Here is a 14,465-nt window from a genome sequence, read left to right on the forward strand (position 1 = left end):
TTAATAAGAAATTTGATGCTTAATTGTTCAGTTGGGAGCAGTTTTGCATTCAGTAGGTACTTGGAATTACTTGTGTTCTTGATATGCTTACATTTCTAAACTCCTTGTCAGGGTGTTATAATCCAGAAAAAAATGTGTGTTGATCAGTTTAATTTGTCTAAATGTAGTGTTGATGTTGGTCCATCCACATTATTTCATGCAGGTATTATTTACAGTTATATAGTTATCTGTTGTTTTAACCTCCAGAAATGTTATTGGGAGTTTAGAAGTGCAGACTTTTCTTCAGTTGTACCAAGTGTGAATACTTTCTAAATTGCTGTAACATTCTGCTATGTTACAAAACCTTCTGGTAAATTTAAACAAGAGAAAATACCCTGTTGATCCTAAAAATGTCTTTTTCTTGCAAACAATAAACTGGTTACCAAGGGAGGACTGTTCATTATATGCTGAAGAAGTCTTCATGTTTGTAACCAGATAAATAGCTTTTATATTGTGGAGAAATGACACAGCTAAAATACAGTGAATATTAAGACCCCTCCTTCCTATATAACGAAATACTTCATGTGAAAATGAGTGTTGCTCTTAATCCAGTATTATCCATATGGAATTGTTCATTAGTATTGTAAATATACCTTCTCCTTGTAAATAGGCATACACAAAGTTAAAGCATTATGAAGGTTATTAAACACATTATAGCATTAAAGTGGCAATAAAATGTGGTTGGCAGCACTTACAAGGTGGATGTGAGGGCAAGTGATGCTCTACAACAAGGGACTGATCCCATAAAAATGCTGCAAAGCAGAGAGCCATGCTGACATAACACCACACTGCTTGATGTTTGCAGGGAGAGAACAAAAGGGCATAGGAGAAAAATGGGTTCTTGCATCTCTAGGTATGTTCTCGATCTGAAGTAGCTGCACAGTTACCCCTGTTGGTGCACAGCTTGTGATACCCTTGCTCATATCTCATCAGTTTTGGAAATTTTCATTTCAAGGATTAGCCATATATCAGTACTTTATAGTACACTTATTTGCTTTTAAGACAGAATAATGAGGAACATTAGAGAACTTGAGTATTCAGAGAACTTGCATAGCTCCCTGTTCTCCTTGTTGTAAGGAGCTCTCAAAAGACCATTTTACGTTTCAGTTGGATTAAAATTTTTCAATCCTACTGCGAGGAAAATCATAAAATGTCACCATTTATGAACTGGCTTAGTAGCGTGTCTGAAAAGAAGTTGCTTTAATAGCTTGTGTGCAATACACCTGAAACCCTACTTTGAAGTTTTTCCTGAGTTACTGCTGTGGTGATTCAGGTCATGATTCATAGCATCACAGCTCAGTTTGTATATTATGTGAGCAAAACAAGATATTAAAGTGAGGTATCCTCCCAACTGGGATGAAAAGAATGACCTACTTGGTTTTCTGACCTTTATATCTGAATGATTGTAAGCAATAATATGGGGAAATTTGGCATCATAGGATTTGTGTAGCTCTAGGTGTTGTGTACTTTGGTCTAAAATCACTAGGAATTTTAGACCTGCTATGTGGAATTCCTAATACTTTCTGTCTGTGCTTGCTATACCTTTTTTATTAGGATATTTAATGACTTGGCTGGGTTTTGGTACTTGCAGAGAAGTGGACTGCTCTTGTCCCAGACAATATAACAGACAAGGCAGATCTAGGGGAGCTGGAGAGGTTTTTCCAGGCTAATTTGTCACATAATTCAGGAGGACAGGATGTTCTTCGGGGACAAACAATGCTTTATTCTATAAAAAACTACAGTGCTTAGACTTCAGGGAGAAATAACACCCTCATGTCCAGGCAGGATCATCAAGGAATGGCTTCCTGCGTGGTGGAGCAGGTGTCTAGCAGGGTCTGGCAGTGGGGTTACAGGATATGGGCTGATCACCTGCTGGCTGGCACGGCTGTGTCTGGAGGAGCTGCAGGAGCAGCTGGAACGGGAGGCAGCGCTGCTTCCCCTGTGCTGCTGCTCTGTGCTGGGATCAGAAGGCGTCTTGCAACGCTGTGACCCGTGCCTGTGCCCCTGGCTTTCTGCTTGAGTCTCAGCTGGGCAAGGTAGCTAGGAGGGGAGAGAGCCAGGTACCCAGTTACACTGCACACAGACCTGTGTTATTTTGGGGGAGTTTGTTAGTAAAACTGGCCAAGTGATCTAGACCACCTGGGCTTACATTAGAGAAAACTGGTCAATGATGAAGGCTCACTTTCTTAAGTGATCTCTTTACTGTCTTTTTTCTTCATCTGAAAAGTTAATTCCACACTGAATCTCCCTGAGAAAAGTCTTTAGATTTTCCTGATGAGTGAGGTGTTGCATATGGTGTAGGAAATGTCTTAGAAAGCAGGGGGCTCTGTGCAGAGGTGCTGTGTCACACGAGCCATGGGTGGCAGCTAGCCTGCTCTTTCCTCTCCCCTTTCTTTCTTCACCCTCCTGAAGCTCTTATCTCTGCCCCGGGGTAACTGCATTAATGTAAAGATAAAGTTCTGTATCTGTGCAGGCATTTGCTTGCTTTGATCAGACATGAACTTCTGTTTCTCTTCATTCTAATCTAGCTCTCTTCTGAGCCTTGTAAACCCATCATGCCTTGACAGAGTGATGTAGTACTAGGTCCCTTATCTGCCCCTCTCCTGAGTAAGTCTCAGACTTTAGTTTTATCACAAGAAAAAAACAAAGTCCTCCACAGTAACACCTCTCTTCCACCCAGTCAGACTGGTATTAGTGTCCTGGCCTATTTCAGTAGCAGAGGTGGTAAAACAGCATGTGCCACAGCATTTTAAAGACTTGAGCAACAGAATTACAAAATGAAAGCAATAGGAAAAAAGAAAAGTTCATTGCAGGGGAAGAAAGTGGGTTGTTTCAGCACAAATGGAATCTTGAGCTGCAGGTTTTTCCTCTGAGCTGAGGAGCTTAACATTGAGTTTGCGTACCATTTTAATTGGCTTATGAACTATCTTTTTGTGCTGTTTAGAAACCATGTGAAGTGGTTTGCTCAAGTGCAAATGGTTATAATTGGCCTTTTCTTGACATGTTAATTTCTCAAGAGAAGACTTACCTGTAGTTGTCCATCAGCAGTGCCATCAGCAGGCCTGGACTCCTGCCAGCCTGAAGATGAAGGACTTCTGGAGAGAACAGGCAAGGAAGGAAAGGTTGTCTCAAGGCTGTGTTGACAGAGGAGCCACCATTCTGTTTCTGGGCAAATTTCAGACCTATGGTGCAGTGGTGTAAGGAGATCTTGGAAACACAGGCCATCCAGGGAGGAGACCACAGCATGCGTTAACAAGGACTTAAATGCACTCCTGAAAATTTCTGACCCCTCCTTATAGCTTTTGTGGTGGCAGGGAAGCAGCTCCCTGGGAATATACACCCGTGCATAATGGAGCCATTTGTGGTCATGTTTCACAGTCATCTCTTGCTTTTGTTTTCTGAAGCTTTCTAGCATGTGATGAAGGCATTGTGGGTACAGGAAATAATGGTGTCAGGCAAAGGAGCAGCTGGCTAAATGGGGAAAAAGATTATTTACATGTTGTATGTTGCACTGAGTAAGGTTTGTGGGCAGCAACAGCAGTTTGTGGGCAGCTGTAGCAGCTTTTAACCAATCAGTTCCTTCTGGAAAGTGGGGAATGAAATTATTTTCACAACCATACTAAATATGATAAAATATGCTGACAATTCCTACAAATGTTGCTTTGCTTATGTTGTTTGTGGCTGTGAGAGTATTACAGTTCCTAGCATACAATAATATATTCTTTTGTAAACAAGGGAGTATTCAGGTTGAGGTGAAGCCACTGCTCATAGCCACACTGATGCCGTTGTCCTTTAGAGAGGTGGGATCTATGGAGACACCTTTGCATTACACTCTAGGTGGTGAGCCTGTACTACTTGAAGGAAAAGTGCTGTGGATTCACTATGCCAGCCTTTACTGGGAAGAAGTTTATAGAGTGCAACATTAATGATGGATGTTGTTTGGATTAATTACAATGTAAACAATGTGATTATCCTTCTATTCCTAACACTTCCTTGAGCTATGAGAACTGTATGAAAACGTCTGTAAGGTCTTACTTAACATGATCACAGCACAATGTGGTGTCCTGTCTGAGGGACTGGCGGGTGCTTGCAAGGCACGCGGACTTTCCCTCAGTGGCCTGAAAGTGGCTTGGTGCAAAGCTTGCTCTGGGGCACAGCTGGTCCTTTAGCAAGGTACCACTTTTAAATTGGTGTCCTCTACAGAGCCCTGCAGCCAGGAGAGCAATCCTTCCTTGGCTGCCTTCCCTTTGTTGCTTGGGTAGGGAAAGTGCCTGAGTCTGCTGCTGATGTGCACGGCTGCCCTGCCATTGCTGTGGCAGAGTGATATTGATTTATCTGTAATACAAGAGATATTTTCAGATCTGTATATTATGATAAACTAGATGTACGTTTTTTTCCCCTAAATTGCAGTAATAATACTATCTTAGAAGGTCAAAAATAATGACCTAGGCTGACTTGAGTATTTTAAAAGCTAATATAGGAGGAAAATGAGGCATGAAGGAAATAACACTGGGGAAAGATAGATCGTTTAGGGGGATAATCTTTATCAAACCTTTTAAAATTGGCTTCCTGTTCACAGTTCTGAACAGCATTTTGTCATACCAGTCATTCTAGTCCTTTAATCAAGTCATCTTTTAAAATTACTTTTAGTATAAGGAATTTCTACTGTGGCTTTGCAAAGCTATTTTTTATCCTGTAGATAGATAAGGGCAAAACCATACAACTTGCTTCTGCCTTTCAGATGTTTTATGAGATACCTAACAATTTTTTTTTTCATTTGGGAGTTGCCTCAAGTTGTTACTCTCCTCATGCTATTCCCAAGGGGAAGAACATCTTTATAAACAATGTTCAATGATCCCTTCTGTTGAGATATTAAGGGGTATCTTGTTCATGTCTTTGCTTATGCTTCCTTCTCCCATTCAGCTCTCAACCTGTCCTACCATCTGTGAAAGGGTGAGAACATCCAGCGTGGATCTTGTTTCTCTAGAGTTCAGAGCCAGCCCCTCCACAGCAGACTCCCTGTCATCTATCATAACCAATAGTTGATCATTACTTTTCATTGTGACTCCGTTATGTTTGAGGTGTTACTTGTTATGCCAGGAAGTCAGGCAGGCAGTGGCATATCCTGCAGAGGATGTCACTTATATTGGGAAGGATGTAATGTGCTTGGGACGAGTGAGTTGCTTAAAAAGATCTTGAAGAATGGCAATGCAGTGAAGCATGTGTTGTTAACTGTTAAGGAGAGCCAAGCTGAAATATGCCCTGTCATATGGTTGAAAAAATTGTAGCCACATCTCTTGAGTATAAATTTTTTTAAAGATACAGTTCTTTCCAAAAGTAATCTGAAGAAAAATGTATTTACTGAACTTTGGTTATCTGCTTTCTCTAACAATGAGACCATCAGCAAAGAAGGAGACTTCACTCTGAAAATGCACAGTGGGGATAAAATGTTTTCTCCTAATTTTATTCTGGTATACCCCAATTGGGAGAATTTATTAATTCACCCTTCACTATGATTCAGTCACTGCTTGGAACATGAATTCAACCTAATGCCACTCTCGGGTGTCCAGGATTTTCTTGACACCAGATCTCTGGGCAGAGCCATTGTGGAGGTTTGCAGGTGCAATGGAGTTCAGCCTTCTCCTCAAATAATGCTTTATTTTTTTTATTTGCTCAGCTGGTGACAGGAGTGTTGGAAGGAGGATACAATTTCTTCTGTCAGGATACACACAGTGGAGGAGAGGCTGATATGAAGGTACTGTAATGGAGACTTAGAGCTGGAAATATTTCAAATTGTCCACTTGAGTGTAAGTGGAGAGCAGAACACTATTGATCTTTTTCATCTTTTTGCAGTACAATAGATGAAGCACCGTCAGACATAATAGTTAATCTATGATGTATTCATGGTTTGGTATTTATGTGCAAATTTTCAAGTGTCCCCAGATCAAAAAATGAGGACTTGGTCTTCACACTGTATCCAACCACTCTGTGTTGAGACTACCCTTCTCTTTCTGAGATTGGCGATGATGTTTTCTGGTCACAGTTGTGACCTCTCCTTTACAGAGAGCACTGCAGCACCAGCTCTGGTTAAGTATCTTCTTACTTCTCCCAGGTCAACCCAGGTGCACAGCAGTAGCCTCATGAAGCAGTCTTTGTCATCCTGTTTTCAGCTGTAGCTATAGATTTGTACCTCTTTCTCCTATGGAGAAACCTGAGGCAGAAGTATTACAGAAGGTCCCAGTAGTGTCTTCAATCCTAGTAATGCAGGACAGAATACTGGATTTTAATCACTTAGATAACTTAAGAGTTGAAAACCCCCACAATGTGCAAAGCTTCTAAAACTTGTTTCCTCCTTTCCAGATCATACGTGTCCTCTGGTGGTACTATTTCTCCAAACTCATTGAGTTCATGGATACTTTCTTTTTCATTTTGAGGAAAAATAATCATCAGATCACTGTTCTGCATGTCTACCACCATGCAACAATGCTGAACATCTGGTGGTTTGTTATGAACTGGGTGCCTTGTGGTCACTGTAAGTACTGGGCTATGGTGGGGGAACATCTGCAACAGGGGCTTTGTTTTGGTGGTCTTTTGATCAAACCAAACGTCTCTGGCACCTTCAGCTGCAGGATTTGTTCTGTACCATATTAAGCTCCTTTGCTAAATTACAACTGTTGTAGATGGTTGCAGGAATTAAGCTGCCAGCGCAGCCTCTAGGAAAGAAATGTCTGTGTAGTTTGAAGAATTTGTGTGACAGTGTGACATTTATCAGGTGCATTAGCCCAGGTCAGATACCCATCAACCTTGCTTTCTCTTTTTTTTGCTGTAGTTATAGACCCTCTGATGAAACAATACTCTTTTCCAAGTCAAGCCAGAAGCTTGTTTCAGCTATAAAACAGCTAAAAGTGACTTGTGTCTGTAAAATTCACTTGAGATATGACTTTCTTAATTTAAGCTCATTATACCACTGGCCATAACAAATTATTTCAATTAAAATCTTGTCCACTAAGCACTAGTGAACATGAACAAATGAATCTTAAGTGGAAAATGTCCATGTCTCTCTTGTCTAAATCCTGCTAACCTTTGGAAGTCTGACTTTTATTCTTTACTTCTACTGCATTTAGCTGGCATCTAGTTTCCTAACTGCATTATCATGGCTTAGCTGTGGTTAAGATGTGCAGCTTATAGATACTGGCTTTGTTGAACACTCCATTCAAGAGAAACCTTTTCAAACCCGATGGATGTGAGCTACTGGCAATGCAGACTAAGAGGCTGCATTCCTTGGGAGTCTGGTCTGTGAGCCAAACAGCATAGAAACTTGTATTTGTTTTGTGTTGTCAGCACAACAGTGAGTAATACTGAACTTATAAAAGGTCTGCATTTGGAAACACGTTCTCCTCCAAGGAAGTCAGTCCTTGTTCATACAGCAATTAAAACTGCATGTACGTAGAATTTGTCTTGTGCTCACGTGTCTTGAAAACACTTTTGTACTATTTCTAGTCCTGTGTTTTTCTTCTTCCAAGCTTTATGTTCTATTGTGTCATCACAGCTCGATGCAGTTTGGTGTTAAGCTAGAAGCTTCTTTAATGACTGAGGGTGCTGTAAACAAGGACAAATAAAATAGCTAACTTGCAGTTTCTGAAGATATCTGAAGCCAATGACAAAATTGGCTCCTGCTTGGAAGGAAGTGAAATAAACCTAAAAGTAGAATGGTGAAGCTATTGATTGTTTCGTATGTGAGCATTCCTTCTTTTTATCAGTTTCCTCAGTTCCTTTGAGAAACCATAATGTAGATGTGAAAAAGAGTAACTTGAGGAAACAAAACCAGAAGACTGGTGTAAAGCACAAAGCTGCAAAGCAGTTCAGCTACTCCATTGGGTAGGCAGAATGAAAAACAGGGTAAAAAAAGAACCCTCTTGCTTTTCTTCTAAGATAAATCATCTTTTAAATAGTAACATTTTGAACTTGTTATTTTTGTAGGTTCCATGAAACAGCATGTTCCTTCCTGGTAATGCAGTGTACTTTCTTTTTCCCTTACCCTTTTTTTAGCTTACTTTGGTGCCACACTGAACAGCTTTATCCATGTCCTCATGTACTCCTACTATGGATTGTCTGCTGTTCCAGCAATGCGTCCTTATCTGTGGTGGAAGAAGTACATCACTCAGGGACAGCTGGTGAGTGATTTGCTCTTCAGTGCTTCAGCAGGCTCTTGTATTTGTGATGAGGTCCTCTTTTCTTTACCAAGTCAGGAAATTTTGGCAGGGGATAGAAAAGGGAATGAGAGCTAGTACCTTCTACATCTTATAGTACCTACATCACCTTAGAAATCCAACTTCTGCACATCTGTTTGCTGTGTTTTCAGGATGATGGGGACTGGGGATGTACATGAATCAGTGCTGAGGTCTCTGGGATCTTTTTCCCCTCTACCATGTTGTGTAGCTAGATGTATTTGGGAGTTACAATTACAGTTACAGCTGGGATTTCTGGGACTCGGTAGCCAGGGAGGAGGCTTTTCTTACAAGCCCTCCTGAGCTAGCATGGTATTCCCTGTGCTTGCTTGGTCAGGCTGGGACAGACCAGAAACTGAGTGCAATGCTGTCCACAGCTAACAAGGACCATTCTAGTCCTGCAGGACAATGCCTTTTCTGTCCTACTTTTGCATGCAGTTGCAAATGGTTTATTAAAAACTATTCAATATTTCTGCTCTCTTTCTGCACTTTAAATAGGCAGATTTTTTTTCTCCTGTAATTCTGTGTTGGACTCCTTGTATCTGTTTGCATTATTTCTAACATGTGTGGTGATGAAGCCTAACCACTGTGTGCTGAAGGTGATAAGAGCAGAGAAATTAAATAATGCAGCACATGCTGTAGTGATACTGCAGGAGAACCAGGTTTCAATGTGTACAACATGTCAGAACACCACAAGGAAATGTGCATGAGTGTTCTGTCTTCCCCATTTTATAGAGGGGGAAACTGAAACCTAGAGATAAGTTATTTTGTTATATTCTTACCCCCCACCCTGCCCCTTCTCAGAGATGTGAATAGTTTTAATAATATTTACTGGTGATGATTAATAGCATTTTACTGCCAGCAATTCACAGTGTTGATTCTCTACATGCTTTTTTTAGCACTGTTCTTCCTGAAGGATGGCTAAGTATTGTAGTTGAGGGCTCATTATTTTCATGGGAAGCATGGTGGGTTGCTTTGGTTTGAGGTTTGTTTCTGTTTTTCTTTCCAGATTTAGGCTCTATTCTTCATCCTGGTTGTTCAAGTGCTACAGAGTGCAGTGTCTTGGTGCCTTGGTTGCTCCCCTGGCTATTGTCATAGCAGCTTTCACTTTCCTTGCCTGCTCTGCATGCATAGCTGCTAGGGCAGCAAAATAGCAGAGCAGAACAAACAATCTTTCCCTTTTTAAATAAACATTCCCTAATCTGGTAGCCTTCATGTGAGGATGAATTTTGCCTAAGGCCCTCTGCATCACATAAGCCCAAACTCTGTTTTTGCAGAAGAGATAGTTGGACCCTTATCCACCTCCCTGGCTCCCCAGCTTCCCTGCAGCCTTTACCCCTGGACATTCTTCCACTGGAGCTGTATGTCAGATGGTTTCTGTCTGTGGGAAGGGATTGCAGGGGTCTATGTGTAGACCAAGTTAGCCTAGGTCTTTTGCAGCTGAAGCAGTGAGGTGCAGATCTACTCCATTAGGATGGTAAAGTCAAATCCCACTGAACTCTCACTAGGAAGAAGTGACTAGGAAGAATGTTCCAACTCTCACTTGGAACATTTATGTATCAGTTCTACATAAGTTACTCGAATGTTCTAAAATGGAAAAATACAAATAAACACGCTTAAGAGGATACCACAATCTGAATGTCTGCTAACTCAGGTTTACAGAGAAAATGCTTGCCAGACACACAATATTACATACTCTTTACTTGTTTATGAAATAACTGTTGAGGTTTTGGTCACTCATGGTTTTTTCCTCCTTCCATTAATGTCCTCTATTTCTCTTATTTTTGTTTTCTCTCCCCAGATTCAGTTTGTCTTGACAATCTTCCAGACCAGCTGTGGTGTTGTTTGGCCATGTGCATTTCCTCAGGGGTGGCTGTATTTTCAGATTTCTTACATGATTTCTTTGATTATCCTCTTCACAAATTTCTATATTCAGGTAAAAGTAACATTCATCAAATCTTTCTAGCATTCTGCTGGCTGTGACAGAAAGATATGCTTAAAATGTCCTTTTGCTATCCTTCGCTAACATTCATATGTTCTTGAAGTACTACACTTATTGATCAGTCTTCTACTTTCAAATCTCTGATGCTTTGTACCCATAATTCAGAATGCTTAGTAATTTCAGTAAGCCAGTTATACAAAAAAATGGCTTACTGAAATTTTAACTGCAGGTAAGGGAGAGGAGGAGCTTTATAAGACAAATCTCTCTCCAGTCTGAAATAAACCAGCAGCATGTGAACCTGAGAAGCACCCGAAGGAGTTGTTCATTTCTGCTTTTACAAGGAGAAATGCTTGTTTTTTATCCAGGGAAACTTTCTAAACTCACAACATGCAGAAATCTGGGTTTTGTTCACTTCTACAGGCACTTTTTTGTATTTTCATATGGAAATTTAGTGGGTTAATTGTGTTTCTACAAATCTGATTTAATGTTTGCACATATCCAGATTTGGTGTGTGTAATTCTGAGCAGTTCATAACTGAGCTCTGTACAAAGGTGTACAACTATTTTCTACAGAAAATCATGTAGTACTGTCTGCAGAAAATCAAACCTGCTGCCCCCAGACAAGCAAACTCTGTTATATATTTCAAATGGCATTTGAGAGATTTGGGCATTTTGGTTCTGGTGAGAATGATTCATGGGGGAAACACAGCAGGCTTCTCTGTCTTCTGGTACTTCTTAGAATCAATCCCATGATTTCTATCACTTGCTGCATATGAACATGCTAATTAAATATTATCATATATTCCAGATATTACTTGACTTTTTTTGTCAATTTTGCTCATATTTTAACTTCTAATTGTTTAAGTTCTTTTCACACAGAAATTTGGGGAAATGTGCTTTTGTCAGGCAGCTGAGCCCCTTTGAAAAAAATTTACATATATTTTATTGTCTGTAATTTTTCAGACAGTCTCCCCGATCCTGTTCATTTTTGATTCTTGTGTTAGTAAATGAAAATTCCCATCACATTTCTGTCTCTGAACTTCCCTCACTTTTATTGTTTACCTACCTCTTGTTCTGGTTTTGTTCAAGGTACTGTCACCTGCAGTGCCTCAAACCTCCTTCCTCACATGTCATTTTGAGTATATTCTTATCCCATAGTCTGCTCATAAAATTGCTTCCCTTGTTTCTAAATTACTATTAGTATAACACTGCCATCATACTGCCAAGCCTTTTTCCTTTCAAGTGAACTACTCCTCTCACTGTGATGAATGAAAGGCATAGTGTAGTCTCATACACAAAAAGTGGTTGAGCTTGTTAGACTCTTACCACCAGCACAAGGTCTTTAAAAATTATGAATGCAAGTTTACTTTGTGTTTCTAGAATTACTACGAAGAAGTGGTTATTTAAATCTAATTAAGCAAAACCATGTGTCTTTCCATGTATTTTAGACTTACAACAAGAAGGCATCCTCGAGGAGGAAAGAGTATCAGAATGGCTCCACGGCCATTGCAAACGGGTACACAAACAGCTTTTCTTCCCTTGAGAACAATGTGAAACAAAGGAAACAAAGGAAGGATTGAAGACCAAACTGAAAAACCATTTTGATAACCCCAACAACAAAATCATCTGATTGTAAGCACAATGAGAGTTGTGCACTAATACTCTAATGGCTACTGTAACTATTCCTGCCTAGAATAGTGTGATTTATGTAGGACTTAACCAGTGCAAACACCCTAGAAACCGTATACAGAACATAAAAGTAGGTTAAAGTTTAAAAATAATTCTGGGCTGTCACTGACCCTGCTATAGACTATGGAAGGGAGTATTATCATATTATCCGACACTGCTGTTGCCTTACTAGTCAATATGATAGGTGCTGAATTATGATTCACAATTTGAAAACACTGTAATCTAAACCTCCATTTTTTTAACTATAGATCATGCATGTGATTGTAGAGGTAATTTGTATGATGCTGGTTTCAGTAGATAAACACACATGCCTTAAATTAAAAAGCAGGGCCCAAAGCTTATTACTGGTTTAAAAATTAGGGTATGTTTCAACTTTTCAGTTGATTGACTTTTTATCAAAAAGTCACTTAGAAGAATCCATTGATCATTTTACTGTTCTGTATGTGATACATGTTGCTACGTATCTCTTACTCGATACAGTGAAATTGGAAATGGCGCATTTAGTTTTGTATATTTGGCTTTAATTGACTCAACAGTCACAAAACAGATGGAAAAGTTACTTTACCTTTTTAATAGATCTTATTTTTTTATTTGAAGTACATCACTAACCTAAAAGTAATTGGCACGTACACAGTTGAGTAAGATTTAAATATTGTCTCTAAAGTTTAGAGCATATACAGGGTGGACCCATCTATTCTTTTTACCTTTTTTCTTTTTTTTCTTTCTTATTCCTGAGAATTCTTAAATGCTAAATGAAGAGTGTTTTTTAATATGAAACTGGCAGTTTCAAGTGTTATTACCATAGCCATATCCATATTTTAGGAGCTACTGTTTAAGTCTGTGACATATCCAAAAATATATTTAAAAGTGGAGCCAGAAAGATGCTTTTCTGATGGAGTTGTCTGTATTTAAGTTGGTATCTGAACTGTTCTTCATGTAGCATACATTCACTTTCAAAATGTGCCTAACACGAAGATGTTTTGTTTTTCCCAAACAAGCAAGTTGAAACAGTTTGAGTCATAGCTAATGTTTTTTAAATGTTACTGAAATGTGCTGGAAATGTCTGTTTCTGTAATGTGAGTTGTGTATATCACTGGTAATGTTTTGGCTTGTTATCTAAGGATTTGGTTTGAGTGCTGGTTAAAGTTACTCCTTCTTGTAAAATGCTGTCGTGCACATATGAGGAGTCAGTTGCAAAGCCAGTATCTGTTGCTAGTATTCTGGTCTCTTCCATGGTGGAGTCCATTAAGCTCTGAAAAATTGAATTGTGCAAGACATTCTGCTGGTCATTGCTCAAGTTTAAGTATTTGGTTTTTTGATATTTATAGAAATGCCAGTTTTAACACGTTTAATTGTTTTTAAATCTTTTTAAAAATTTTTGCACATCTCTTAAGGAATTAATAAGTTCTCTTACTAGCCTTGTGGGTTTTCATTCCTCGTTTTGAAGGAGACATTGTCTGTTATGTTTACATTATCAAAGCTTGTGCGTGTGTCTTCATTTCTAGGTACTGGTTTGCAGAGTCTTTACATAGCTCAGTACAGCAGCTATAATGTTCAAAATAGGCTGTCTAAATGTGCTAGAAATAAACTCTTGGCTCATCTGAATATACTTCATTGTTAATGTTTGACATGGTTTAATCATTAAAACACTTTTGATGATCTTTGCCTGAATTCTGTGGGTCTGTACAGATTTAATGCATTGCCTCATCCTTGTCAGGCCGAGGAAGAGCCACCATGATGGAAGAACAGCTGCATTTAGTGTACCAGAGATTTGGCAACACATTCTTTACAGAAACCTTTGGCAGTTACTGAACACTGTTCCCTTGCCTGGCTGTGGAAATACTGGTCCGTGTGGTGGATTTAACCCCCACTGGGATTACTGACTCACTGAATGCAGTGAATCTGAATGCAGAGCAGCCCCAGTAGTTTGAGATGAAGAGTGCCAGGAGCAAAGCTTAATGTGACAGAGAGGGACTTCCTGCCTCAGCTGTACTGTCCATAAAATGTCTCCAGAATGGCAGCATTTTTGCAATTTCCTTTTAGCTCCCCTTTGCACCAGGTGATCATTTTGGAACCCTCTCTGATTTGAATGTTTAATCAGTACATTGCAACCACCCCAGATAGGCTGGTGATGGACTTGGTAAAAGAGAGCTACTTACATAGCTGTTTGTCTTTTCCCTTGCACGCTCTAAACAAAAAACACAGCAGGGAAATGGGCTTACACTTTGTGTGAAAAGCTCAGAGGTTTCATGCTGTGTTGGTCAGCGCCCTCCCAGAGGTAGTTGCTAAGACAGTTTCCTCTCCTTCACGTGCCAATTCAACTATGAAATTGTGTGTGTTTCTAAGCAAGACCCAGTAAGATGCAGTTCCTTGGCTGTTAGGCCAAACCTCTAGGAAGCACCTGGAAGGCAGAAGCCACAGCATTAACCTTGTCTCTCTGTGTGAGCCAGCAGAGATGGGGATGCTGCACTGCAAACCTCACCTTCGAGGTTAATGGCACGTGGTGACAAAACCCAGTGACTTCGTTCAGAACTAGCAGGAGATGTGACCTTGGGAACATCAGCAGTG

At 39.9% G+C, this 14,465-nt stretch overlaps 1 protein-coding gene across 7 annotated transcripts in view; it reads left to right on the top strand.

The window, feature by feature from the left end:
* ELOVL5 (ELOVL fatty acid elongase 5) overlaps window positions 1-13,568 on the top strand; it is a 39,475-nt gene extending 25,907 nt beyond the window's left edge. For all 7 annotated transcript variants that reach the window (XM_021551267.3, XM_021551266.3, XM_021551270.2 and 4 more), the window contains 5 exons: window positions 5,717-5,794; window positions 6,400-6,571; window positions 8,089-8,213; window positions 10,069-10,203; window positions 11,657-13,568. In XM_021551267.3, the coding sequence (XP_021406942.1) occupies window positions 5,717-5,794; window positions 6,400-6,571; window positions 8,089-8,213; window positions 10,069-10,203; window positions 11,657-11,788 (642 nt within the window). In that variant the 3' untranslated portion in view covers window positions 11,789-13,568. The remainder of the gene's footprint in view (window positions 1-5,716; window positions 5,795-6,399; window positions 6,572-8,088; window positions 8,214-10,068; window positions 10,204-11,656) is intronic.
* The last annotated feature ends 897 nt before the right edge of the window (window positions 13,569-14,465 follow it).

Source organism: Lonchura striata, chromosome 3 (genome assembly GCF_046129695.1).
Source record: "Lonchura striata isolate bLonStr1 chromosome 3, bLonStr1.mat, whole genome shotgun sequence".
Classification (NCBI taxonomy): domain Eukaryota; kingdom Metazoa; phylum Chordata; class Aves; order Passeriformes; family Estrildidae; genus Lonchura; species Lonchura striata.